This window comes from Echinops telfairi, unplaced genomic scaffold (genome assembly GCF_000313985.2).
Source record: "Echinops telfairi isolate 266 unplaced genomic scaffold, ASM31398v2 ScPeMD7_29;HRSCAF=101, whole genome shotgun sequence".
NCBI classification, from domain to species: Eukaryota; Metazoa; Chordata; class Mammalia; order Afrosoricida; family Tenrecidae; genus Echinops; species Echinops telfairi.
This window is the reverse complement of record NW_022103926.1, coordinates 668,245-680,727: the sequence shown is the minus strand read 5'-3', so window position 1 is coordinate 680,727 and position 12,483 is coordinate 668,245. Positions and strand designations below refer to the sequence as shown.

The window sequence follows — 12,483 nt, the reverse complement described above, 5'->3', positions numbered from 1 at the left end:
GGGACAAAAGCGGGACACCATTGATAAAACTCATATCCATTCCTGGCGAAATAGCCACATGGCAGCCAAAAACCATCTACCCTAGCTTGTCGTGCATTCTTTCCAAAAATCGGGACTTTTAAAAAAATGCCACGGGACGCGGGAAAAATTGTTAAAAGTCAGGACTGTCCCACCAAAAGTGGGACGTCTGGTCACCTTACTCTTAGGGTAGGGTAGAACTGCCCCTGTGGGTTTCCTGAGACTGGAACTTTCTATGGGAGTAGAACGCCTATCTTTCTCCCTTAGACCAGCTGGTGGTTTCAAACTGCTGACCCTGCAATTAGCAGCCCCCAATCAACCATTTGCGATGCCAAGGGCAGCATCTGTCCAAGCACAGAGTTCAGAAGGGCTAGGGAAGGAAGCGAGGGGACACACAGGGTAAGCATTGTCACCTTGCAGGCCCGGGGCCTGTGTCAGGCCCCTGGGAGCTCACCGGGACCTGGAGCGTGGCTGGCCAACCGCAGACAAGGAAGAAGGCAGCAGGCCGCTGGGTCGTGAGGACTCTCTTCTCTGAATGCACCGGCCTTTCTGAGTGCTCCAGTCCTGGGGGCCATAGCCTGGTGGGTAACTCCTCTGGCCCATGCCAGGCAGACAGGCTCTCGTGCAAAGTGCTTCCCCCAGGGTCTTTCCTCAACATTAAGACACTGCTCTCTCTCTTTCTAGCCTATTTTTTCTGGTAGCATAGTGGTTATGGGTTGGGCTGCTAACCTCAAGGTCAGCAGTTCAAAACTGCCAGCTGCTCTGAGGGAGAAAGATGAGGCTTTCTACTCTCTTAAAGAGTTACATTCCCAGAAATCCAGAGGGGCAGTTTAACCGTGCCCTGTAGGGTCACTGTGAGTTGGCATTGAGTCAATGGCAGTGAGTCTGAGTCCTGGTGGCATAATGGGTAACTACCAGCTGCTCCGAGGGAAAAGGATGAGGCTTTCAACTCCCATAAAGAGAGACAGTCTCAGAAATCCACAGGGGCAGTTCTACCTTGTCCTATAGGGTTGCTATGAGTGAGGGCAGACTCTATGGCAGTGAGTGTGAGTTTTAGAGGCATCATCAGTTCCAGCACCGATGCTCCCATTCTTCCCACTGGTTACACCACAGACCACCTGCAGTCCCTGCAGCCTCCCTTCTCTGCCTGCACCTCTGTTGGTTACTGGTTGGTGCCTGCCCCCATCCCACGAGGAGGGATGTGACAAGTGGGAACACCAGGAGGGGAGGGCATCCAGAGATCTCAATGTGAGAGATGATCCTCATTTGCCAGGTGACCTTGAACCTCTCTCCACCCAGGGTCCCCGGTGGAGACAGAGAGTGCTGGTAGGGTACGCTGGCATTGGGAAGTTTCCAGCTGCAGCATGCACATGACCCACAGACAGAGAAGGATGGATCCCCAAAGCAGCTGTGTAAGAAGGCTCGTGGGCGCTGTGAGGGAATGCCACACAAAGACACTCTTGTCTCCATTTCCAAGCTCCACAGCAGAGGCTGGGTGTAGGGGTTGGGGGTGGGCATGGAGATGCTGCTGCAAGGTAGACAGCTGTGATTTCCAGAGAGACAACAGGCCACAGCTACAGGGCAGCTCTGAGGATGGGCACTGTGGATAGTCTATGAGTGTTGGACAGCCTGGGCTGGACCCTCAAGTCCTTCTCGCTAAGCAGCCCCCCACAGCCTCTAGTAGAGATGTTGGGGAAGAGCCTGTTTTATGAGCAAGCAGAGGGACCCTGATGGCAGACTTAGCTGGTCTGGACCATCATCAGACCTCTCTTCCTATATCTTGACCCTGTCGTTGCCTGTGTAAAATGACACATATTATTCTGGACCAACCTAGTTCATATAGTATCAACCCATTCAACTCTTAATAGCTCTATGAAGCAGGTAGCAGGATGTACTATATGAAACAGCCCACCAGTGGGCCAAGAACATTCGAAACTATCATCTGGAAATCTCTATCCCAGATAACTACCCAGAGAAAATGGAAACCTGTACCCCATGTTCATAACACCGCCAATTCAACTGCAATACCAAAGAGATGGACATGACCCAAACGCCCATCTAGAGATGGACAGACACAACCTGGCCAGTCCACATGATGGAATATGACTCAGCCATACAGAGACATGAAGTCTGAATGGATGTCATGAAGTCCACCATGTCGAGAAGCCTTCAAGACAAGGCCTGAGCCAAATAAGTCCGTCGCAAAAGGACACTGAGGTAGTTAGTTATTGTGCCAAGCTGACCAATAAACACATGTGGGGTTAATTGTGCAGAGACATGTGCGGAGAGATAAATGGCTCAGTGAGCCTCGCCTTTCGAGTTCTCGGGTCTCTTGCTTTGTAATGGTCGGACAAGGGGGCAGTTGCCTTGGCCAGTTCCTTGCTTCAGCTGGCAGGGCTCACTTCCTGCAAGACATCCCCGAGGAGAAGCCACATGGGCCTATCCTGATGCATCCCTGGGTGCTGGAGCAGCCGTGTAGAGACCCCTGCCAGCGCGGAGATGATTACACACGTTCACTGATTCAGCTTTCCTCCTGCAGTCAGCATCATAGGGTGTGTTTTGTGAGATGGAGGAGGACTTTGTGGATTGGTGTTGGACATATGGGTTAATGGGTTAATGTTGGACTTGTGGGCTTGGGCAACAGTGGGTTGGGATGGTTCCTTGATGTGCACTTGCTCTTTATATAAAACTCTCTCTTATACATATGCGTTGCTGTGGATTTGTTTCTCTAAAATACCTAGACTAACACAGACACCTAGTGCCTGAGCTCACTTAGAGGAAATAAGAAAATCTACAGAAACCCAAGTTGATTTGTGGTTACCAAAGGGTGGAGCAAGTGGGAAAGGCGGAGCTTTTGCTGGGGGGGTGCTGAGTTTCTGTTGAGGGCGGTGGCACATTTTGGAGGAGGGTGGTGAGAAAGGTTTGAGGACATGAAAAATGCCATTGCTGTCACTGGGTGGCGTGTATGGAAGCTGCTGTGTTGACAGACACAATGGCATGTATGTTTTCACCACCATTTGAAAAAAAGAGAAAGAGAACTGTGGAAACTTGGCAATTTCATGGGGCTCATCCTACCAGCGGCATACCATTTCAGAGATGAAGAAAGTAGGAGCATATTGGACATGTAAATGGACCGAGGCCACACAGCGAGAATCTACAGTCCAACTAGTCTGCCATCTGGTTTCGTACCGATGGCTTGAAGAGCCAGGAGGTGTGGGCTTAGCTCTAACAAGAAGTGGAAACACCCACATGGAAGTGTCCTATCTCTCCTCATGCAAGCCGCCCCGTGGTTCCTCCCACCCCTGAACACCTTTGGGTCTCCCAGCCCAGCCCCACCTGGTTGCAGGAAGGTACCTTTCCACGTCACTGTCACTGGATGCCACTTCTTCCAAGGCTGCCTGCAGATCAGCAATCCTTCGGATAGATGTCTCCAGGTCGGTCTGGAGGGTCTGCCTCACGGCCGAAAGCTCCTCTACATACTTTTCCTAGGATGGAAACCACAGCTCAGGTTGGCTTTAGCAAAACCTGTTTCTCCTTCAGAGCTCTGGGGATGAGGAATGGTCTGGAGGAGGCCAGCGCTCACCAAGCACCTGTAGCGTGGTGGCGACACCAATGACATCAATGCGTTCATTTTATTTGGCTCAAGCATCAGTGGCCATGGAAGCAGCAGGCAAGAAATCAACCCAAACATGACTTTGGGCAAGTTTACTGCAAAAGAACACCTTAATGATGTTTCAGCAACAAAGACGCTACTTTGATGAGGAAGGTACCCTTCCCGTGGGCTTTGCAAGCAGTTTCCATTCTTGTGAAAGTGGAATGATGAAACAGGGAGACAGTTGAACTGACGTATTGACATTTTTGTGGTGTTGGCACAGTGTGTTGAGTATACCACGGACAGACAAAAGAATTAATAACTCCGTCTTTGAAGGAATATAACAAGAGTCCTTTTTGGAAGCAATTCACTTCCATAGAGTCGATGCTAACTCATGCAACTCTATGGGGCAGAGTACAACTGCCCCTGTGTGTGTATGACGCTTAAGGGGAGCCCTGGTGGCGTAGCGGTTATGTATTAGGCTGCTAACCCAAAGGTCAGCAGTTTGAAACCACTAGCCATTCCAATGGAAAAAGACAGGGTTTTCCACTCTCACTAACCGTCTTGGAATTTCACAGGGACAGCTGTACCCTCTCCTAGAGGGTCAAGTGTATGTCATCTCATGTTGGCATAGACTCGATGGCCGTGAGTGTGCCTTTTGGTTTGAAGCAAAGCCATGGTAGTGTATTGGTTGAATGTTGGGCTGCTCACCCCAAGGCCAAGCAGTTCAAAACCACCAGTTGCTTTGCAGGTGAGAGATGGCCTTTCTACTTCTGATAAGAGTTACAGTCTCGAAAACTCAACTGGGCCAGGTCTACCCTGTCCTATAGGGTTGCTATGAGTCGGCATTGACTTGTTGGCAGTGAACTTGGTTTGGTTTGAAAATCTTTACAGGCACAGAGAGCCTTTCTTTCTACTGCCAAGCAGCTGAACTTGTTGTTATCAGCCCAAATAGCAACCTACCATGCCACTAGGGCGCCCTCAGCAGCAAGCGAGATCTTGACTTATTGTGGACACATTGTCAGGATAGACTAGTGGCTAGATAGGATATCATGTTGGTTTCAGGACACCGAATTTGGACAATGAAAATGAGTATATATTCTTGATGAACTGGATTGACCAGACAGCCACAAGGATGCGCTCAAACCCAGCTGTGAACATGAAGATGGCACAGAAATGGGCACTGCTTCCTTCTGTTGGATGAGGGGACTCTAGGAAGTTCATGGAGAAATTCCATTGTCTTCCATACTCATTTTTCCATCAGTGCTTGAAGCCCCTTTGTAGGTGAGGTCATTGTGAGTTGGAGACATGTCGACAGCAACTAACAATTCCATGAGGGACTCCTGGTGGGCTCAGAAGGGTGGTCAACCCATTGTATAGACGAGGAGATGAGTATCAGGGGGTCTCTGGGACACGCTCCAAGGATGCAGTGCTCACCCACCCATACGATCAGCCCCCAGAGCCAGGTCCTGAGTCTGGGCTCCTTGGTGCCAGGCACTACGTGGAAGTCCCCATGCAAACCAGCTTGTGTGCTTCCCAGAGCAGGGTCAGAGGCTGGCTGAATCCCACCCTGGTGGGTGGATCTAGAGTGGGAAGTCGGGGGCTGTCAGACTATGAGGAGTTCCTTTTGCACCTGCTACCTAGTCTCCCCAACCTGTCCACACCCTAAGACTACATAGATGAGAGGATGGTGAGACTTTATGTTATTGTGATATGGAATCAGGAGAGACCAGTCCCTGGAGAAAGACTTTACACTCGGTAGAGCGTCAAGGAGATAGATGAAGATCCTCGTCAGGATGGATTGGCACAGTGGCTGCATCAATGGCCTCAAACATAATAAGAGTTGTGAGGGCGACATAGGGCGGACCTGTGTGTTGTCGTCTCTCTGCATTGGAACGCATTTGACAGCATCTAACAGCAGCAACGCACGCTCATCAGCAGGGTGGGTGGTGCAAACCATTTGCCATTAGCTGCTAACCTAAAGATCAGTGGTTCAAAACCACCTAGCAGGGCCATGGAAGATCTGCTTCGGTAAAGACACAGGACCCGAGGACCTCCAGCATCAGGATAGCTCCAGCATAGGCAGCCACGTCGGTGTGAACTGTCTGCTGGACTCAGTTTAGAGCCCTTTATACACCATCTAACTCAGCACTCACGGCATTCTGACTGGTGGGTCCCTATCATTACTCCCATTTCACAGATGAGGCATTGAAGTCTCGGGAAATACTTGGGCTTGAACTTGGAGCCTCAGACTCTCTTCTTCATGCTCATTCCCTTAAGATCTCACCCAGAATTTCCAAGAAAACTCAGACTTCCGTTTACAACATATTCCATACACCACCACCCTCTAAGTAGATGGTGGTCACCTGAGGGTGACTGGACATGATCCTGGGGACACCTGGCTGTGTCTGGTGATATTGCTGGTTGTCACAATTTGGAGGCTGGGGCTACTATTGAACATCTTATATGACAGAACACAGGGCATCTCCCACTGCAAGGCCTTATCCCACCTAAATGTCAAAGATGCTCAGCCTGAGGTCAAGCCAGAATTCCACCTTCTGGGACTGACCCAATGGTTACCATAACAGGCACCAACATACGAGTTGTGAGGAGGGAGCAGGACTGGGCAGTGTTTTGTTCTGTTGTGGGTAGGGGTCATTGTGTGTTGGAGCCCACGTTAATCACACCTAGCAACAACCTTAGGTATAAACATCATTCCCAGTCTGCCTGGGGGAAAGAAGAGACCCAACTCCCAGGGATGATGGGAGTGCTTCCCTGCACCCCCTGCTCTGTGGGCTATGCCCTCCATAGTTCTCCAGGCCCCTCCAGCTGATGCCTCCTCGGGCCTACCCTGGGGAGACTGGGGTGCTGCATCCATTTAGCATAGTGAGTTGCTCTCTGAAATCAGCACATTTCATTTGGCTTTGAGTAGAAGCAAGAAAGGCTTGCTGATTGCTGATGACACAGAGTCTGAATATTCCACGTTTCTCTCCTTTCTTGGTGATTCCAATGAGCCTGAGGGGGGCTCTCGGTGGATGGAGGATGGGGATGTGGAGGGCAAGGGGGAAGGTGGGAGGTGGTGGCAGACCCAACCCCCACCCTTTGTCCATCAACTCCTATCTACTGATGGTTTTTCTCCCTGATCCTCACAATGCAGCCCTGTGTCCTATGGTGGCTTTACTAGGTTTGATGGTGAAGACCCATTCCACCATCCTCATTCACTGCTTGACCTCAGGCTCAGCATCTTTGACATTTAGGTGGGATAAGTCTTTGCAATGGGAGCTGTCCTGTGTTCCAAGTGCTCTAAGATGTGGGTCACCCTATTTGGCTTTTCCTCTATTCTGTTCCCTTTGCTGATCCTCAATTAACAGAAGCATTCCACATGGCCACAACCCTTAGTCCTAATTCGAACATTGGCCTAATAACATTGGGAGACACAGGTGGTTTCCCCAACCATTCACAAGTTTTGTATGATGAGGTGACCCTAGCTTCTCTGTGTCTTCCCTAGTGCCCCTCCAAGCATCCTCTGGCACTGAGCTTCCACTCAGCCTTTCTTCTGAGCTCGACTTAAAGAGATTGATCTTCTCTAGGGACTGATGCCTCCTGAAAACATGTCCAAAGTTCATGAGGTGAAGTCTTGCCATTCTTGCATCTAAAGAGCACTATGACTGTACTTCTTCCAAGACAGCCTTGTTGGTTCTCCTGGGAGGCCATGGTCCTCCCCATACGCTCCACCAGCATGACAATTAGTCTCCGTTCTCCTTGGGCTTTCTGGGACATCTGACTAACAAGACTCAGGCTCAGGTCAGGGCTGCTTTGTGAAGGGGGCTGTGTTTTGAGGCCAGCTTCTAGCCAGTGTCGCTGTCTGGGACACGTGGAGATGATATTTCAGGGGGAAATGAGGATAGAAAACAATTTAGGAAACTATTTGGCCAAGGTGTCCCTGGGTGGTACACAAATGCACCCAGAGGTAACTTGGAAGAAAGGCCTGGTGATGTACTTCCCCCAAAATAGCCATTAAAAACCAAATAGAACACAGCTGTACCCTGACCATGCATCAGAACTGACTCAATGGCAACCATTTATTTCTATTTTTTAGCATGGATGTAGGTTGCACCTATTAAAGTGTAAGGAGCCCAGGTAACACAATGGGTTAAGTGTCTAGCTGCCGACTAAAGTTGACCCCACCAGCAGTTAGTTCTGTGCGGAAAAGGTGTAACAGACCCTCCTGTAAAGACGGAAAGGCACAAAAACTTATGTGCAAGCACTGGCTGGCCTAGGCACAGGAGGGATCTGAATAGATCAAGTCCTAAGTTCCTCGGAGCTGACATTCCTGGAAAGACCTGTATTACTGGTGTATGGCACACAGCAAGTACGTCAACCTATCTGGGGAGACGGAAGGAACGGTGTTATTTTATAACTATTAGTAATCAGGAGAGACCTACCCCTGGAGAAGAGCATCGTGTTTGGGAAAGTAGAGGGGTGGCAAAGAAGAGGAAGACCCTTGACAAGATGGACTGACATCGCGGCTTCAACAATGGGCTCGGACATAACAATTGTGAGGATGGTGCAGGACCGAGGAATGCATCCTTCTACTGTGTGGAAGATTACTATGAGTTGGAACTATTCATGCATTTTCTTTAAACTCAGCTATACCTACCAACAGCAATATGACCATGAGTAGTGAAGGAAGGAAGGAAGGAAGGAAGGAAGGAAGGAAGGAAGGAAGGAAGGAAGGAAGGGTGAGGCCATTGTACACACACCAATATATAACATACAACATGTATACAGAAATAAGGAGCACTAGGTAGGGAGCACTACTGGCGTAGTGGTTATGAATTGTGCTGCTAACTACAAGCTTATTAGTTCGAAACCACGAGCTGCTCTGAGGCAGTTCAACCCATCCTACGGGGCTGCTATGAGTTGGAATCCAATTGATGACCATGGGTTTGGGCTTTTGTGGGGGAGGTAGGGAGTGGCACACACTGGGCTCCAGAGCAGCTGCCCTGTGCCAGAAAGATAAAGATTTATAGCATGAAAGATCGTACAGGGCTGCTCTGAGTTGGAATGCACTCAATGGTAGTTGTTGTTTTCTGGAGATTAGAAATAAACACAGTAATACATTTGGAGAAAGAAAGAAAAAAAACACCCTGATCTACCAAAGTTAGATTTATAGGTTTCTTTTTGTTTTTTTTAACTTCTCCTAAAAATTAGTGCAATAAATGGTCTTTTGGCTTAAAAAATAAAACCTATGATAATAAGCTAAAGAAATATGTATCACTCCTAGGTTAGGGTTCCAAAACCCAAACCAACCTCACTGCCCCCAGTTGATGCTCACTCATAGTGACCCGATAGCACAGAGGAGAACTGCCCTGTGGGTTTCTGAGGCAGTACCTTTTTACAGGAGAAGAACGTCTTGTCCAGCGCCTGTGTGCGTGGGGTTTTTCCAAACTCTCACTTGTCTAACTGTGCCTCGGATCTGTGGATGGCTGCAGACAAGCTCTCCAAGCCATATACTTGCCTGCGTCTCATTAGGTGACCTTCAAAACAAGGTCCAACCCAAACAGTGGCTTCCTATGGGGATTTGTTGGGCCAGTTTAACCCAAGGCAGAGAGGTCAGCTCAGAAGGTTATGAGGATTGTTGGGTGAGGGGGTGGTGGTGGTGTGTGTGTGGGGGTTCAAAAAGGGTCATCTTAAACAGATTTTCTGGAAGGACTAAGCATGATGATGAAGGCGTGTTAGGAAGAAGTTTTAAAAATATCCATGAAACTGTATTGGTGAGACATGGGGCCAGGAAGATGGCACCAAGGAACTGGTTTCCCATCACGACAATGTGGAGGAATATATATCTGGAGGGCAGTAAAGGCTGTCCTCCAAGAGTTCCATTGGGAAACAACCCCCAGTCCACTCTTCAACCCTGATCTTGCCCCTTCACCAGTTTTGTGGTTTTTTTGTTTTGGTCTCCAAACTCAACCAAGCTTGAAAAGGAATACAATTTGCGTCTCTTGAGAATGCCCAAACTGCCATTGTGTCTTGCTGTCAATGGCAGTGTGCAGACTTCTTTGGGGATGGCTTAGAAGGCTGGAAATACTGCTTCAGAAGGGTCAGGGCCCAGATGGAGGACGTTCTGACAATCAGTAAGTTCCCACATTGATCTTTGTTGAATGGAGGTTTCTGTTGGCTGGTGGTCACACGTTTAGCCTGACTCTCGGATCTGCAGGTAAATGAGTGCCTTGGCCTGGCCTGCATCCCTGGAGTGTATCATGACACTGGTGAGACCCAGGAGTGCCTCTCCCAGAGCAAGAGGGGCTTTCTCCAGTCATTAGTGGCTGCAGTTAGAAGTCTCTCTCTCTCTCTCTCTCTCTCTCAATGATGTTAGATTAGAGGCTAGTTTTTAAACCAGCTGGTTTGTTTGTTTGTCTCTACCCAGAACAGCCTGACTTCACAAGCCCCTCTCACCCCTGCACACACACAGCACTTTAAGGTGTGAGTTTCTGCACCTCTGGAGACTGAGAGGCCGCCTCCCTTGCCTTGACAGATACTTCCCAGCCCAGAGAAAAACTCCACTTCCATCCAGTCAATTCCAACTCCTAGCAACCTATAGGACCAAATAGGGTTTCTGAGGCCATAGATCTGTATGGAGGCAGGAAGCCTGACGTATCTTTCACTTTCAGGGTGGCTGGTAGATTTGAACCATGGACCTTGCAGTTTATAGCTCAACATTTAACCCACTGTGTTGTCAGGGCTCCTTATATACCCCCAAACAAACAAACAAAAAAAAAACAAGCAAACTCACTGCCATTGGGTTGGTCCCAATTCATAGCAATGGTCCCGTGGGTTTCGGAGTGTAAATCTGCACAGGAGAAAGACGAGGCTGTCCACTCCTGTAAAGCTTCAGTTTCAGAAACCCTGTATAGAGTTGCTGTGAGTAGGAATTGATTTGATGGCAGTAGGTTTTGTGGTGTGTGTGTGTGTGTGTGTGTGTGTGCGCGTATTGTTGGCTGGAGCTGTGGTCATTTGAAGCCTTGAGCTGGAGGCTCCCTTTTTATCAAGATTTGTATGGCTTTTGGTAGGAGGGTTCAGTTATACATATCTATCTACATGTATATGTATGCATTATGTATTTATGTATACATATAGATATATGCATATATACACACATATGTGTATATAGAGTCACACACCATAATAAATACATATATATATGTAAGAAGCCCTTGTAGCACAGTGGCTCAACAGTTGGACTGCTGACCAGAAGGTCTGCAGTTTGAAAGTCATTCAGTGTTTGACACACAGCATATTCTTGATAAATATTTACTGAATGCATTAAAAGAGAAAGGAGGATAGTGATATTTTTGACACTTGCCAGGTGGCTTCAAAGAGTTCATGGAGAAATGACATTGAAGGATCATGGAATTTTGCCTCATCATACATAAACCTGCCTGCTAACATAGAAAAATACCCCTCCGATCTTCCTAAGAACCTTCAGAATCGGGTTCCACAGACTCAAAGTTAATCCACTGCTATCAGGGCAATTCCGACTCACCGCAACCCTGTAGGTCAGAGTAGAACTGCTCCTGAGGGTTCCTGAGGCTGTAAATCTTTACAGAAAGGCACCCGGTGGTACTGTGGCTCAGGCATTGGGTTGCCAATGGTAAAGACAGTAGTTCAAATCCACCAGCCGGCTCTGAGAGAGAAAGATGAGGCTTGTCTGTGTGCTCAGTAAAGATGCCTTCAATCCCCCGAACCTTATTTAGGGTTGCTATGAGCTGGAATGGACTTCGAGGTGGGGGGTTCAAAGCTTCAGGGAAGCAGACAGTCTCATCTTTCCCCCAAGGAATTGCTAGTGGGTTCAAACTGGCCCCTGCTGGTTAGCAGCCAAGCACTTTAACCTCTGTGCTCACTTAAGTTCCACAGAAACACATAAATACTAATGAGAGTATTCCGGTAAAATAGCTTATTGTTATTACTGTTGGGTGGTAAAAGTTCAGGTGATTTTAAGTTTACTCTTTATACTTTTCTAGCTGTTCTGCCTAGAAAATAAGTTTCTTTCACTGAAGCAGCAGCTCAGGGAGAGGGACCTGTCTGATCACAGCACACGAGAGCAAATGAAAAGGGAGGAAGAGAGGGTGGAGCACATCCTGGCCCACCAAGCCTTGAGGACGATGTTCTTCCCAGAACAGCAAATTCACAGAGAAGACCATATGGCCAGCCCCACTATGAGACATGACATCCCTCACTGACCCACACCCTACAGGGGACAACACTGGAGACACCATGTGGGAATTCTGCCCGATCTGATCCCACCACACTGAGGAAAAACACTAAGGGTGTGGAACAGAACAGCAAGGGAAACAGCAATGAAGTCCCCAGGAATACCAAAAACAGACTTTGGGGCGAGGGCGTGGCACCCCATCAGACTCAACCGGGAAACACTGCTAAAGGTCAACAAACAGTCCTTGAACAAACTACAAAGCTTTTCTTTTTTGTTGTTGTTGTGAGATATTTTTTGTTTTGGTTTGGTTTTTTGTCATTGGCTTTTTGTTGTTGTTTTTTTTTTTATTTTGTTGCTTGGTTTTGCTCTGTCTTGTTTTTGTGTATGTTATTATCTCCAAAGGTCTGTCTAAATAAGATAGGCCTGGATAAACAATCTGGAGGGGAAAACAATGGGACTGATAGTTCCGGGGGGACATGGGAGAGAGGGAGGTGAGGGGAAAGGAACTGGTGTTAACAAACACAGGGACAAGGAAACAACAAGTGATCCAAATCAGTGGTGAGGAGGGTGTAGGAGGTCTGGTAGGGTGTGATCAAGGGTAATGTAATGAAGAGGAATTACCGAAGCCCAAATGAAGGCTGAGCATGATAGTGGGACA

General features: G+C 48.3%; 1 protein-coding gene across 1 annotated transcript in view; it reads right to left on the bottom strand.

The window, feature by feature from the left end:
* The window catches only part of MYO18B (myosin XVIIIB), a 307,510-nt gene that overhangs the window by 41,065 nt on the left and 253,962 nt on the right, over positions 1-12,483 (bottom strand). The window contains exon 40 of the mRNA XM_045289537.1: positions 3,373-3,503. Within this exon, the coding sequence (XP_045145472.1) occupies positions 3,373-3,503 (131 nt within the window). The remainder of the gene's footprint in view (positions 1-3,372; positions 3,504-12,483) is intronic.